Below are 15,766 nucleotides of genomic sequence, written 5' to 3'. Positions count from 1 at the left end.
TTGAGCACTACATCTGTGTGGATATGGCTTCAGAGCCTTGAGCATGGAGTCAGTCCTCTTGTCTGCTGGATCCCAGGTAGAATTTCATAATCCTTTATCTGTTGTTAATCATATGGCAAAATTTTCAAGCATCGCCATGTAAACTAAATCCACAAAATTACTTCAGGTATAGTGCACAGCCTGGTAATTTTGCATGCTAATACCGTGTGTACACATTCAAAATGGGTATTTGCATGCACAACACAGCCTTATATGATTCGATCCACTGGTTATTTTAATCCACTTGTGACTGGTCCTCCATTTTACTCGCTGTGCTGCTGCATTCTGCTGATACCAATGAAATCAATGGCCTTATAGGCTGTACTTAATCTGGAGTAATTAGCAGTGCAGTGAGTACGTTCAAACCTGGAACATTCACATATAGTTCAGTAATTAAGTTCAGTGCTTTTCTTCCCCATTCTGCTCCCCCACTTAATGGGTGCCGGATCACTTTGAGAGGAGCTCTGAAAAATATTGAGGCAGAAGTGGGGATCTGCTAAATCACTCATGCAATGCCAGGTGTTAAAGGTGTTCTTTGAAATGAGCAAAGAGGAAAATATATTACAATCTGTTGTATATCTTCAAAGATAGATTACCATAGATTATTAAATTCTGGACACAAATGTTCATTGTCACAATTCACTCAACTTTTTGAGTTCATTCAAACATCATTAAAGTCTTTATAGAATATGCCACAGTGCACTGATAGCTGACTAAATCTTTAAAACGTGCCCTGGCATTTTAAGAATGAGCACACTGAACAATAAATAAACTACTGAGGTTCCCAATCATACTGCTAGAGTCAGTAATGCATTCTGTTACATGCAGTGAATTTGGTTTTGGTTACTATTTTAGGATCTCCTATAAACTTAAATCAATCTAAGATCATTGATCATAAATTCAATTGGGGCTGAGGGTGCTCTGCATTTCACTGGGTCAAGCCCACTATGAACTCAGAGCAGGAATCATCCCTTTTTAAATGTTTAGAAATCACATATTGACACTTGCCATAATCATATATTTTAAATAATAATTTTTTTAAATGGTGTGACTAATGCCCCCATCCCAGAAGGTGCTGATTGCCTCCTGAAAGGCACATCCAAACTCTAGCACCTTGCAGGATTAACTGCTAAACTTTTAAGAAAATAAAGTCCATTTACATTGATGTACACACGCCCATCTATAAATGACTCAAATTACAATAATGTCAAAAGTTATTTATTAATCCAGGAACTCTCAGGGCAGGGATCATCCTTGGAAGCTATAATAAGACTCAGCTATTGAAAATACTTAGCTTATTGAACAACAAAGCAGTTTTATCCTCCACACATTCAAGCTAAGCGAAAATGGGCAACTTTCATGTGAGTAATTACTTCACTTGGATTGCATTGCGCACTATCTGTTTATATGCAATAATATATATTTCAATTAGGATTTCAGATAGGAAGTATGTTTTTAAATGTATTGTGACTCTGTTGTGTGTACCTGGTAATATTTACATCAATGCAAATCTGTATAAAACTACAATTGTAATATAGATTCTGAGTGTTTTAATAGTGACTATAGCACAGTTAAATAGGGATGGTATTGTAGGATTTAAAAAAACGCAATAAACAGTGTGTTAAGGAACCTGTGACCTTGTGTACGTACTTGCTAAAATAACTCCATATGGATCTAGGACATCTCCAATGACAGAAGCCAACATTTTCAAATTTTGGCTAAGTTTGTCATTGGGTGACTAAGTAGTCATCTACAAGTGCTCTGAGAACTGCGCTGTTCACGGCGGGACCTGACCTTAGGATTGCTGTAGGGTTTTGACTGAGAGAATTTCTGTCAAAATATCCATGTTTAGATTCCTAATATTAGACATCTAAATGCACATTTAGGTACTGTCCACTGTAGGTAGGACAAGAAGTAATTGGCTTAATCTGCAACATAGGAGATTTAAGTTGGATAGTAGGAAGAACTTTCTAACTATAGAGATAATTAAGTACTGGAATAGGTTACCAAGGGAGGTTGTGGAATCCCCATGACTGGAGGTTTTTAAGAACAGAGGAGACAAACACCTGCCAGGGATGAACCTACGGGTGTTCCTGCCTTAATAAGGGAAAGGAATGAACTAGATGACTTCTTGAGGTCCCTTCCAGCCCTACCTTTCTATGATTATATAATGTTCAAATAACTTCAATGGGAGCTGCAAATGCTCAGTACATCTGTCATTTAAGCAATTTGTATTGTAATAAAAAGGTAATATGGTGTGTATTTATATTTTTGAAACTCACAAATTAGCACATTTATTTCTGCTGCTGTGTATTCTGATAGAGTTAAGTTAAACACTGATAAAAGAGCCATATTCCAGGAAGCACTGAGCACCTGCCACTGCCAGAGAGCCATATCTTGAGGTCTTTACTCATTATTTTCTCAGTCAAACATCCGTTCCCTAGACTGTGCACTGCACGAAGAGAGATTGTGAATCAGGGCCATTAGGAAGTGCAGATTGCTGCTCTGGTGTGTCGGTCCCACTCTGAAGGCTTGTGTAAGAATCTTGGGAAAAGGTAAATGCCCCCTCCACCTCCTCCCCATTCCTTTCTGGGCCATTTGTTCCCCAAGCGGAACAAGAAGCAAGCAGCCCTTGCTCATAGGGCCTGCTATTTGGATCAGTTTTTGCATGGGCAGCACAAGGCTAGGGCAGGGAGGCTTCTTGTACACACCCTGTCTCCTCCCCGCACACAGACCCCTGCGCACCCATGTAAGGGCAGATCACGTCAATTTCTCCTGAGTGAGGTGAGCCTCAAAGGGCTGATCCTGCTCCATTTGAAGTCATTGGAAAAACTCTCATTGACATCAGTAGGAACAGTAGAATACCCACATTGTTTAAGGACCTCAAGACTTGGCACATTTACACCAGTGAGAAATGCAGGGGCTCAGCTTCCCTTGGGATTTGGCCTCAGGAGATTAGAACTAATCTTGGAAATATGCTCAACTCCTGGTTCTGAGAACCACTTCTGATACACCCTCATAATCTGTAGCCCTAAATAAAAGGTTTTAAGCAAGAAGTTTGTTCTTCTCCTATTTCTACATTTCACCACAATATTTTTCATTCATGCTTTGTGTGTTGTGTGTTTTAAATCCCCAGAGCAAGTCGTACAACTTTACAGGAAAAGTGCGGGATCCAACAGTAGGGGGCCCCAGTTTTTCAGCAAATGAGCCAGTAAGCAATTTTCTTATGAGGGGTGCAGCACATGTACTTGCCTAAGACTGGCTGTTTTGGACTCTGCATTATGCATTATTCTCTCTCTTTAGTTACGGTTCAGACTAATAAAGCTGAGCAGGAACCTGATTTTCCATCTTGCAGGAAATTCCATGATTTCCAATAGTTTTTCCATTGTGAAACAGAACAAAGCCAAAAAAAAGCTGAAATTTCCCACAAAATGAAATTCTAAAAAAAATTAGTTTGGGGTCAATCAAAACATTTTGTTTCCATAAAATCAAAACATTAGTTCTGATTTCAACCTTTAACTTCTTAAACCTCTTTTAAATATAAAAAACAATGAATTTCATTTTGAAAATAAAAGCTGAAACATTCAATTCCAAAAACATTGAAACAGGATGTTATCAAAATACTTAATTTCAGATGGGGGGGTCCAAAATATTTTTTTTCAAAACGCCATTTTTTACAAAAAGGGCATTTTTCATCAAAAAAAAAAAAGTTTCAGTGAAAAATTTCGAACCAGCTCTAGAGACTAGCTTTCTTTCATAAATCTAATTTGGGCTATAAATGGGCCTGAATCACAATTCCAGATCTCAAATCTTTAGACTTCAGTCGGGTTTCACTCTCTGAACAGGATCTGGTTCCTGCTTCTGCAATTGACCGAAACCCTGGATCAGAACACTCCCATTCTTTGGAAGGTTCAAAGTCTATAACTGTTTCATCCCTTTGCAATCTTGTATCCTCAATCCTATCTGTAATTTTGATTTCCCTCTTAATTGCCCCAAATGGAATCAGATGGACTAGGTGGGTGAGATATCTTTGATTGGTCAAACAAAACATATTACTTCACCCACCTAGTCTCTCTAATATCCTGGGATGGCTAAAACAACACTGAATACACCAAATGGAATCAATCAGTCTAAAATTTTGCATGCATGGTCTGCTGCCAGGAGAGGTGCTTTGGGGAAGGTTTCAGGATAATCTGAAAAGGCTTTCATATAAAATGACAGTTTGCAAAGCTGAGGCATTTTCACTTTTGTAAAATTGGGTTAACTTTATCATCAAATGTCATCTCTCAAAAATGCCTTAGCCGAGAAACTCCAGATCTTATATATTTTATTTTTCCTAATGAATATTGGTGCCTTTGGATAATTTGGGGAAGGAGAGTGATTCATTTTTAATTTGATTTGTTTTTTGAGAATCTCATAAGGTCTCAGATTCCGACTAATTGCCTTCCTCAGTCAGGGAGGGCTCTAAGCAACACAAAAGAGAGGGTGAGTCTGGCACAGGACAGGTGGTTTGAAAACATCCAAGTACCAAGCAGGGATTGCCTCCGGACTCTGGCAGATAAGTCTGGAGGTTCTCCTCAGAGACTAATGCAGAATTTTATAAACATCACATGGACTTTTGCATTGCCTATGAGTGCTTTATGTACTCCTCCTGAATTATAACCCTGTAGGGACCACTGCTGAATGTAAATATTATTTATTGCAGTGAGAGGCTTGTTGCTGTGTTTTGTTTTCTCACAGAGCCCAACAGTAGCTTCTTGTTGCCTCCTTTCCTAGGAACAGGTGATATTCAGTGGCAGTTGCTGGCCAGATACCCAATCTCAGCAGGAGGTGCAATAGATTCGTGTTCAGCCATGGGAGGTTGGGAGAGAACTAATGACATATTTTGGTTCCTTCCATGGGGCCCACTTGTCTAGTATATACACTGCTCCTTTTCCTACTTAGGTAGAGTGGTGAGTGATGCTGAGATGGGTTACTAATGCTTCTCACACAATGTTTGGGTGGAACACCCTGCAGGGGAACACTTTGAAACTGAAAATAACCCCAGCAGCTTAAAAAGTGACATACAAACAGTACATGAAAATTAAAGGTTTTTCTGTTTTGGGGTGGGGGAGGAAGGGAACTTGGGGGGTAATAAGTGTCTAAACGCTAATTTTGAGGCCTCAAAAATGTTAACAGCTTCTGTTTAAATGTAACCTTGCCTTGCTGTGCTGCTGCCACCATCTGGTGCCGTTCTCTTAAAATAACTAAAATATTATGACATACCTTAGACATTCAGCACTACAGCCCCAGAGACTGGGTCTCCACATTTGCAGCTGTGGTACACGTTTTTCATCAGTGGTGCAGCTGCACTGGAGCCAGTATTGGTTTAGGTGTTTGTGTAGACAAGACTCAAACTTTTACAGCACTATCTCAAGATACAGATCCAGGTCTAAGGTGAGATAATATATATAAGTCTTTGAAGAATTCTTGATACAGAAGTGAAATCAGTTAAGCTTTGTCTGCTCTAGCTCTCAGAGTGGTGCAGTTGCACCTTTGCTCAAAAAAGAGAGGAAAAATGTGCTGATGTAGAGAAGGTGATAGAATACATTTCTTTTGAGAGCATTCTGTGCCAAAAAAAATTAAATTAAAAATTCTGCACACTGATTGCAGGTGGCTCGTTGGGATGGTCTAGGTGCAGGGGGAGTGGAGCTCATCATGGGGGGTTCTGGGTGCAGGGTGTCTGAGGCTTGACCAGAGAGCCTGGGTATGAGGGGGTCTGGATGCCTGGGGTTTGTTCAGGTTGGGGAGCAGCTCCCCATACAGTGATCCCTCCACCTGCAGTGATGGGTGCAGAAAGTGCAGGGGGGGAGTTTGCAGAGCTTTCTACAGCTGGGGAAGAAATCTGGGGGTGAGTATGACATAGCCCCGGATGCTATGCAATGGAAGAGGAAGTCCCATCCTCCCCAGCCTAGCCAGGACTAGCAGCTGAGCCTCGCTCAGGGTAGGAGCCATCAGCCCAGCCCCCTGCCACACAATGATTTACCTCTCTGACAGCTGCCCTGGGCACCCAAAATATACTGCTGGGGAGGCTCGCATGACCGCTCTTGTGGCTTCCCTTTGCTTCCCTATCAGAGAGTCATTTTTCTGCAGGGAAGCAAAGAAATCTGCGGGGGACATAAATTCTGCACATGCGCAGTGGCGCAGAATTCCCCCAGGAGTAATACACTTCCCTAAAACAATGTCAGTTGAATCTGAAAACATGCTTCATGGTGGTTATCATCACTAGTGGCTCATCATATGCTGTATTATGATCAAATGATCAGCAAAATTAAAGAAGCCAAATTCATCCCTAGTGTAACTGAAATGAAACTTACTTTTAGGTGAATAAAGCCCTTCATCTGCAGCCTTGGTTTGTGTTTGACCTAAAAACATGTCATTCAGTAACGAAAGCTACAGTTCTGGAGCCGCACAATTCTACCTGCCCCACAAGGTGACTTCCAGTGAATAATATTGATACAAAAATAATGCTTTCCTGCTGTATCGGTGGAATTTAATATTCCAGGACTGTATTCGGTCAAACTTGAGCTGTACAATATAAAATTAAATGAGTGAAAAATGATAAACATTTTTTTTTGATTGTTATAGTAGGGTGACATGGGTGCCAAGCTGAAATGACGATGGGTGAATAAATGCAAAATATTCATATTTTATATTAGCAGCAGCTGCTTTGTAGCAGGAGCGAGGCTGATTCAGATGTGCATTTTAATTTTGCAGTTCTAAATAAAGGTCAGGGCTCTCAGCCTGTATATGGGCACTTTTTATTCTGAAAAATTAAATAACAAATAAGTATATTTTGACCTCATTAAAAGGGCTAATTAACTGCAGTTTACTCACAAATTTAAAAAAGTTTATTTGCACCTGGTTATTTTTAGGAAATTTTCAGTTGCAGCTAGAATTGTTGAGGAGTAACAGAAGAGGTATCTATATGGTAACTGTACTTTGTATCTACTGTACATTTCATATGCAAGGCCTTTTCATTGCCTCTATAGTGCCTGATAGTATCAGTTGCTGATGTGCAGCTGCTGTTATTAGGCATAAAACAGCTTTAACAATATGTATTTTGATATAATCAATGGCAGTCTGCATGACAGATGGGGGATGGCATTCAGATACGGTGATATATTGCTCTGAACATTATGGGAAGCAGATGTAACTGTCTGCCACAGTGTGTAACAAGAAAAGAGAAAACTAGCCAAACAAAGAAATATTATAGGTATGCTGATTGGAAAAGAGTAAAGGAAGAGCTGATTAAGTCTAATGGTTGAGACACAACAAATTCTGCATCTTGGCAGGGGTAAGACAAGATGATCCTTACAGTCCCTTCTAACCCAGCAGAATGGAAAGATGGCAGCGTCCCTGTATAAGCTCAAAGTATCTTGCACCGAGTGTGGCAACTACAGGTTGATCTCACTGTTATTATTCCCAAGAAAGGTCTTTCCTCGCATTCTGCTCGATATGATGCAGCTGCTTCTCGACAGACATCATTGTCTACAGCAATCAAGTTTCACTGTTGGGCAGTCAATAATGGACACTGTCCTTACCCTCCAGCTTCTTGTTGAGCTGCACCTAGAATTTAACTGCCCGCTTCATGTGGCATATATTACTGTATCTCAAAGCAGCTTTTGATTTGGTTGACAGGTCAGCACTTTGGTTCACATTGAAAGGAGTTGGTGTTCCAAATGATCTGCTAAAACTTTTCCATGACCTTCACACCAGTACTCGTGCAAGAGTATGCATTGGTTCAGAGCTTTCAACTCATTTCTACAGCCTCAGGTGTGCATCAGAGATGCATTCTCACCCTGCATTATTCTGTTGAGCTATCAAATGGATGTAAGGACTTGCTCTTCTACACGTCACAATCAAGGTGGGTCAAGAAGTGTTCACTGACTAAGATTACAACAACAACACTGCCTTGTTTGTGGAGAAGTCAGAGAATTTCAGCCCTTGCCTTCTCAGCTCAGGTCTCCAAGATGCACCACAATATGGGATCAAAATCTCATGGCAGAAGACCAAAGTCCAGAACCTCAAAACGGGAGCATCAGAACCCCCAGTGCAGATAGGGCTTAGTACCATGGAGAGTGTTAATGCATTCAGCTACCTAGGCTGCAAGCAGAGTTCAAATTGTCACAGAAAACTGGATGTTCTTCAACGAATAGGTCTTGTCACTTCCTGAATGAGCTCTATGTCTTGCTTATGGATGCAACAACTTTGTGATGAGACAAAATTCCAGTTCTATCAAGCCTGTGTACTACCTGTATTTCTATGAGTTCAAAACCTAGATGCTCTTACAGACAGACTTGGAGCAACTAGAAACATTCCTTATGCACTGTTGGTGTCAAATCCTGAGCACAAAGTGATTTGACTTTGTGTGTAATGTCATGATCTCAAAAAGATCTGGCCTTCTTTCAGTTGCTCACTATATTCAAAAGCAGTATTGCATGCTTCTTAGCCACATCACCAAGATGGACAAAAACATCATGCTTTGAAACTCTCCATCACAAGGTAGATCAGATAATGGCATGGGATGGGATCGCAGGGGCAAGTGAAGTGGTTAGAGGAGGAAAGCAGATGGGAAGCTTTTGTATCTGTGATGGGGAGAAGGAGGAGAGAGTTGTAGGAGAGGAAGAGAAGGCAAGCTGAGGGGAGGGGGAAAGGTACGTTATATTTTGTCTATTTTCTTTTGAAAGACATAGGCGAGAGCTTGTGTGGAGAGAGAGACATGGACGCAAGAGGAGGGAAGTGTTTGAGGAGTGAATCAATGGGATGAAAAAGCACCTGGGATTGCAGGCATGTGATTCAACTAAGTTGGAGATGTAGAGTTGTTTAACTAGGAAGATGATAGAGTTGAAGGACAAGAGAATGAATCTGTAGTAGAGGAAGTCAGCCTGGTCATGGGATTTCCACCACAGATGCTCTGTTGCGTGAGAGCAGAAACAGAGGAAGAGGATGTTGGGGATGAGTGAGGCCTGGGGGCTGGGAGCGCAGACCTGGGAGAGGGGGCAAAAGAGTCAATGGCAGAGGAGAGTGGAACATGCAGAGAATAAACAACCATGTAAGAAAGGGAAGAAAGGGCCAGGAGGAGGGGACTCAGAGCAGACAAGAAGTCATCAGTGCTGATGGACTGAAAGTCATGGAAAGGCTGAACAACAGGGAATGAGGGGGGAGGAAGGGTTTGCTAATGGTGGATGCTGAAAGTGATAGTTGGAGAGGGGAACCTAGCAAAAGAGATATTGCAGAGAGCAGTGCTTGTGAAGACCAAGTCAAGTGAATGGCCCTTTTGGTGAGTGGGAGAGTTAAATCAGGACTGCAAGTTGCATGAAGATGCCAAGGATCATTATTATTATCTGCTGTGTTCCTGCTGCCTTTCATTGTTTGTTTCGCTTTAACTTCCAGCCACTTGTTCTTGTTCTGCCTTTCTCCACTAGAGCCAAGAGACCTTTAGGACCTTGTATTTTCTCCCCATGAAGGTAATCAAGTGGGCTCCAGCTGTTTTCTGCCTCTACTGGTTAACATTCTGGAGCCCAAGCACTTTCTGACTCAGTCACCTATTACCCCTCCAGATGTCACAAAGCTGTAGGCAATGTGTCATTCATCTCTGTTCATTCCAATCACATGTACATTGTGAGAAGGAATGGGATACATTTTCTATTCAGATATTTTAAAAATGAAAGGACTATCTCATTTGATTTATGGCTTTAGATATGGTCCAATGACTGCCATGGTTCAAAGGGCCCAAGCTAGAGTAAAAGCAGGTTTAACACAATTTCTGCTCCAGGGAAATGAACCCCAAGTTAGTTCTGGGCTGACAGATGAGCTTCCTGATAAGGCTAGGAGGACATGGTATAACATTTTCATCCTGTATTTTAAAATGTGCCAGACTTAAGAGAGAACAGTATCATTTTGCATTTTACTCTTAACTCAAGAACCTGAGAGGAAGTATGAGTCACATCAGTTATGCTATTGATAATTCAAACCATCCCTTCTAGACAAAGCTTTAAAGTTCATCCTGATAACACAGGGTGTTAGCACTTCCCATGTGACGGTATGGGATATTAAGAATTCAAGATTTAACACAATGCCTCCTCTTTCTCTATTCAGTACTGTTGGTCTAGTTAACCTTCGCTTTCAGTTACATTACAGCTCATTAGAAGCTTCTGTTACAGTGAATAATTAATCTCATGTGCGTATGCACCAATTAATAATTAATCATGTGGGCATTGATTTGCTAAAGGTTGTCTTCTGAGAGCACAATGTATTGTACACAACTTTACTAATTAGATTAGCACCTAATTCCTGGTTGTTATTGTATTAACAATTATATTACTGTATCTAATAGTATGTTATGTGGTTATGGACAGAGAAAAGGAAACCCTGCAGATTTCCAGGATTGCTGATTAGTAAGAGAATTGGTTCATTGTCTGTACTTGGGACATGTGTTGAAGGACTTTGGATCTTTAAACTGATGGATGGGCTACAATGAAACATACTGCAAACCTGTGACTATAAATACTATTTTCTGTGCCAATTTCCAGGATTTCTGAGGTGGTCTCCTAGGTTTTTTTTCCTGTGCTTAGTTTTATGAAAATGACAGTTCTTTTTTTTTTTAGCCATAAAGACTGATTTGTTTTGTTAGTGAAATTGTTTGCTTAGAATTCTATTAAAAATTAGCCTTTTGTTCCCTGTTGTAGACTCTTGACACAGCCCCTTTGACTTCAACCAGAGTTGTATCTCTGAAACTGAGAGTGGAATTGGCCCAACAATTGTAACAGGCTTTTATTTTATCTCTCTTCTCTAACTACTTCCACGTATTCCAGTTGAACATGCATACATCTGCTCTGTTGCTAAATGTGTCAGGCATATCCTAACAGTCCACGGGGCAATGAAAGGCGGTAGTAGCACAGCAGATAATAATAATGATTAAATGTATGTGGCACATAAAAGTACTGGTAAAAGACTAACATCACTCACATTAATTGGTCAGGTTTATAAAAGGTAACACTCCCATCAGATGGCTGGGGTCACTATCCACTGATTCGAGTGGTTACAGTTACATATTCCTTTTTTATTTCCCTAAAGTGAAATGCAAATAAAATATATCAACCAAAACCAACCAGAAAGTAAGGCAGCCAGTTAATAAAGCACTCAAAAGCAGCTGTCGAGGATGAAAGTCAGGATAAAACACCTGAGCCCCTCTAATACGTGAGAGGATTATTCCAATCCTTATTAAACATCTGCCAATAGCTATGACCTCTAAACCTCAGTGGCTCTCTCATCACATGGGCACTGGTTCTCAAAACTTCCTTCTGCAGTAGCCTGAGTTTGCTGCTCCTGGTGCTGTACACTGTCAATGACTAAGTGGGCATGTGTTATTTCTGTCAGTGCACGATCGTCGTCATTAGCATTCTAGATATTGCTATTCCATTGTCTTCTATTTCGCCTGTGTGACCTCGCTAAACTTGAAGGTGTGGATGGATAAAAATAGTTGTTATTTTGATATGTTGCAAGGTACTTTTTGTTGGAAATCTAACTCTCTCCCTCTTTTGCATTAGGGGCCACTTTTTTTTGGTTGTGTTTCTTCTGTTCTAGTTTCCTGATCTGTAGTTCTTTTGTAAGTACTTCAAAGCTATTGTCATTAGCTCAAGAAACTTGTTAGATTTTGGTCCCAAATTTGGGTCTATGCCATAAGTGTCTACACAGATGAAGTGTGTTGCAATATTAACCATGCTAAGTATAGATCCCTTGAATCTGTCAGAGCTTTTATTTTTTATTCAATTTTTTTCTGCCAACCCATTTGGTTTTTCATCATAAGACTTGACATACATGCTTGAATTGATAGATCAAAGAGAATACCTAAAATGATTCACTGAGTATTGTGGGTCATTATCTGTTATCAACTCATCTGAAATCCCATGGCAAGTAAACCGATTTACAATGTGTTAGTAAATTGTTACTTGATGTGCTGTGCAACAGCTCGGTTTCGACCACTGATAAGAGGCAATCTATCCCATTCAATTCAAATAGATCTGTGCCAACCTTGGATGAAGGGTGACCGGGAATCTCATGTGGTTTCACTTGTTTATTGCATTCTATTTCCTGCATTTATGGCAGATTTCATACTTGGATATATGACGTTTTTGCTAAGTACACTCAGGAGTAACCCATCTTTTCAGATAACTAACTGAGAATCAGATTGCTAATTGAGAACATAAATGTGCTTCAAATAAACTAATCTTATTTGTAGTGTGGATAGGGCCTAACCAGACTAAAGTTCAAAGGTGAAACTGGCCAGTCCAAGGCATAGTCCAGTTATGATGACATGATTATGTCCCATCCACACCACAAATGTTAACAATTCTGTAACTAGGTCAAGCACAATCCATGTTGTAATTATTTCCCCAAAACTCATTAATAGTTGTATTGTCCTGGGCCATTTAGAACAGCGTGAAAAAAATTCCCACTGGAAAACATGCTTGTAATCTGATGATCTGATACTCTTGATATGTTCTCACACTGTCAACAAAGTATTATTGCCCCAACAAAACTGCAACAGTGCAGGACATGATTATCTAATCTAGTAATAGCCATAAAAATGTCATAAATGAAGCAATGATTCTACTCATGTTGTTTTAAGTGAATGTGTACAAAGTCATGAGTTGTGTAAGAGCCATGGTGACTCAAGTGACTCATCTTCAGACTTCAGTCACTTTAGGTTAGTGAGCACTGTGAAGATTTCTTTAGTACTATCTACTGGGCTGATGTGTGTTTCCATGGGGTGAGGAATACCTATCTGTTATATCAAGAGTATAGGAAGCAATAAGACTTTAGGAGGGCTACCATGCAGAAGAAGAATGTCTTGTCAGTGTGCATGCCTGGGACTTGGAGCCAGGAACTCTTGACTTCCGTTCCCAGCTTTGCAGCTGACTCAGTTGTTGGCCTGGGCAGTTCATCTAACCTCTGTCTCAGATTTCCCATCTGATGATTTGTCACTCAAAGGGTATTCCGAGGATTAATTAGTTAATGATTTACTGTGATTTAAAGATTAAAGTTTTAGTGCAGTGGCCAGTGGTTCTCAAACTGTGGGTCGGTACCCCAAAGTGGGTCGCAAGCCCATTTTAATGGGATCACCAGGGCTAGTATTAGACTTGCTGGGATCTGGAGCTGAAGCCGACACCCAAGCCCCTCCATCCGGGACTGAAACCGAAGCTCAGAAGGGGGTCGCAGCACAATGAGAACTGAGAATCAATAGATTTCTACGTCCATGGAATTGGTACAGGAAAAAAAAACATATTCTGACCCTCATTAGCAAACTCATGTTGTGTCAGCTCTCCATGAAATAATTTATTAGCAGTCAAAACATATTAACAAGCCACATGCCTCAAAGCTGTTGAAACATGAAATGACACAGCTGTCAATTAAAAATACAATCTAGCTAACTATGTTAGGCCAGATTCTCAACTGCCTTGTACCTTGTGTAGACATTTATAATATAAGTGAAAATAGGGAGCAAAACCACGACAAATCAGAATGGTAGCATTTTACAACCACTTTCCTCTCTCTTTCCCAGGTGAAAATGACTACAAAAAAAGTACAAGGCAGTGGAGAATCAGCCCAGATAGTTCAATAAACCATGAACCACTAGCAACATTTCTTGAGTCGCTTGATCATATTCTGTCCTCAGTTACATGGAAGTAAATGTGAAACCACTTGAAGTAACTCTTTTGAATTGTAAATGAGAACAGAGCTCAGACAAATGATCATAGAAGCCCTGACTGGTTCATGGTTTATTGAATTCTAGGAACTGGAAGGATTTTCTTTCCTAACAAACATTTCAGGCTAGATTGTGCAAGCTTCACTGATGTTGAGGAGCAGTTACTCTTCCTTGGGACTACTTACGGGAGGGAATGTTCCCCATCAGGAGTGAGCTGCACAATTGACACAGGCTTCTGGATACACTGGGCCAGATGCTGCAGAGATCTGCGGCCTCCTCTGCTAGAGCTGCACCACATGTTGGGGGCAGGGAGTGGATGTGTCAGGGAAGGACTCTGCTATGCCCAATTATTTTCTGGTGGAAAGTTTTCTACCAGCAGTGTAAGTTAAAGGTGCCCCCCTCTTCCTTTAACTTAGCTGCAGCCAAGCTACTAAGAATCAAGGAGACATGACTGGTTCCCTAACCACCTCCCCATACCTAGGGGCCTTGCTTAGGGACAGTGAAGAATTGAGACCAGCTTTTCCTAAATATTTTTGAAAATGTCAGAAGCATTTTATTTTCTTCATGTGGTCACACCTCCAACTGCAGGATGATGAGAGCCTTCTAAATATCATAGACAGGCAGATGGTTTGACAATTTATCTTTTTCAAAGAAAGAAATAATTTTAAAAACTCAGTCCCATCAAAATGGTAAAGCCCAGATCAGCATTCCCTAGCAGAATTGTTATAGATGAGGACTATTTAGAATAACAGTATTTCTATACGCTCCCATTTGAGAAGAGGCATGCAGTTGCTGGTGTCTCAGATATGGCATGCTGCCAAGTCAGAAACACCATATCTTGGGAAGAACAAGCGAGATGAATAGTATCCTAACGGGGGCCTTTTCTTTTATTACCTTTTATGTTATTTTATTTTATTGCCTCTTAATTAGCATTTTATTATCTGTGCTAGCCAGATTCTTTACAACTTTCAGGCTTGGGGCCTGATTCATCACTGCAACATGCAGGAGCGGCGCCAGGGTTTCTGGCACCACAGGCAGAATTCGGGGAGAGGCATTTTGTGCGCTCCCCACAGGGCGTGCGGGAGCTTCCAGTTCCACTCCCATTGCGCTGCTGAAGAAGGACCCTCCGCCGAAATGCCGCAGGCGACAGCGGCAGTCATTGAGCTGCTCAATTGCCTGCCGCTGTTTTCCGCGGCACGTCGGCAGAAGGTCCTTCTTCGGCAGCGCGACGGGAGCGGAACTGGAAGCTCCCATGCGCCCCGTGGGGAGCGCACAAAATGCCTCCCCCCAAATCCTGGCGCCCTAGGCAACCGCCTAGGGTCGCCTAATGGAAGCGCCGGCCCTGGCAACATGTCTTGTGTAGTCATGCCTGTTCGAAGTGAGTCTATAACACTGCCATTCTCCCTTGCCAGTATACCTTATCTACAAAGCTCTCCTAGTGTATAGGCCACTATATTGGTTTTGTACTGGTATGCTAACGCTACAAGTGAAACAAGCTATTCCAGTAAATTGCCAATATAACTATGTCTACACTAGGGACGTCTGCCACCATAGCTATGTCAGTCAGGGATCACACCTCCTCACACACCGGAAGAAGTCTGTAATGTAGACTTAGCCTTGGCAGCATTTTTTTTTTTGTACTCTCCTTTCCCTCACTTTGTAAGGTGCAGGGCAGTGATTAATCAGGGCCATAACATTCCAACTAGATATCACAGACTGAAGTGGATACTACACTGGAAACAAACCTTATAGGAGCATTACAATATATCAGATGAACAGATGAATTAACTCGAACCTAGTTACCATCTGACAAATATATATTTTAATCATTTATTTATGATCGGTGAGTGGTATTTTATTAATAATTGTTATTAATCACTTAGAAGATGCCTTGCATTTACACAAAGCCTTGCAAACATAGATTAAAACATATTCCTTGCCCCAAAGATCTTATAATCAAAATAGATCATTTAAGAT

At 40.9% G+C, this 15,766-nt stretch overlaps 1 protein-coding gene across 2 annotated transcripts in view; it reads left to right on the top strand.

Moving 5' to 3' along the window:
- The first annotated feature begins 1,269 nt into the window (after positions 1-1,269).
- ANXA13 (annexin A13) overlaps positions 1,270-15,766 on the top strand; it is a 38,624-nt gene continuing 24,127 nt past the window's right edge. Inside the window, exons 1-2 of one of the 2 annotated variants that reach the window (XM_039525247.1) lie at positions 1,270-1,400; positions 3,176-3,250. In XM_039525247.1, the coding sequence (XP_039381181.1) occupies positions 1,386-1,400; positions 3,176-3,250 (90 nt within the window). In that variant the 5' untranslated portion in view covers positions 1,270-1,385. The remainder of the gene's footprint in view (positions 1,401-3,175; positions 3,251-15,766) is intronic. The other variant, XM_039525248.1, reaches the window with a different exon arrangement.

The sequence above is a fragment of the Mauremys reevesii genome, linkage group 2, assembly GCF_016161935.1.
Source record: "Mauremys reevesii isolate NIE-2019 linkage group 2, ASM1616193v1, whole genome shotgun sequence".
Taxonomy (NCBI): Eukaryota; Metazoa; Chordata; order Testudines; family Geoemydidae; genus Mauremys; species Mauremys reevesii.
Note: the sequence above shows the minus strand (reverse complement) of the source record. Positions and strands in the feature narration are given on the sequence as shown.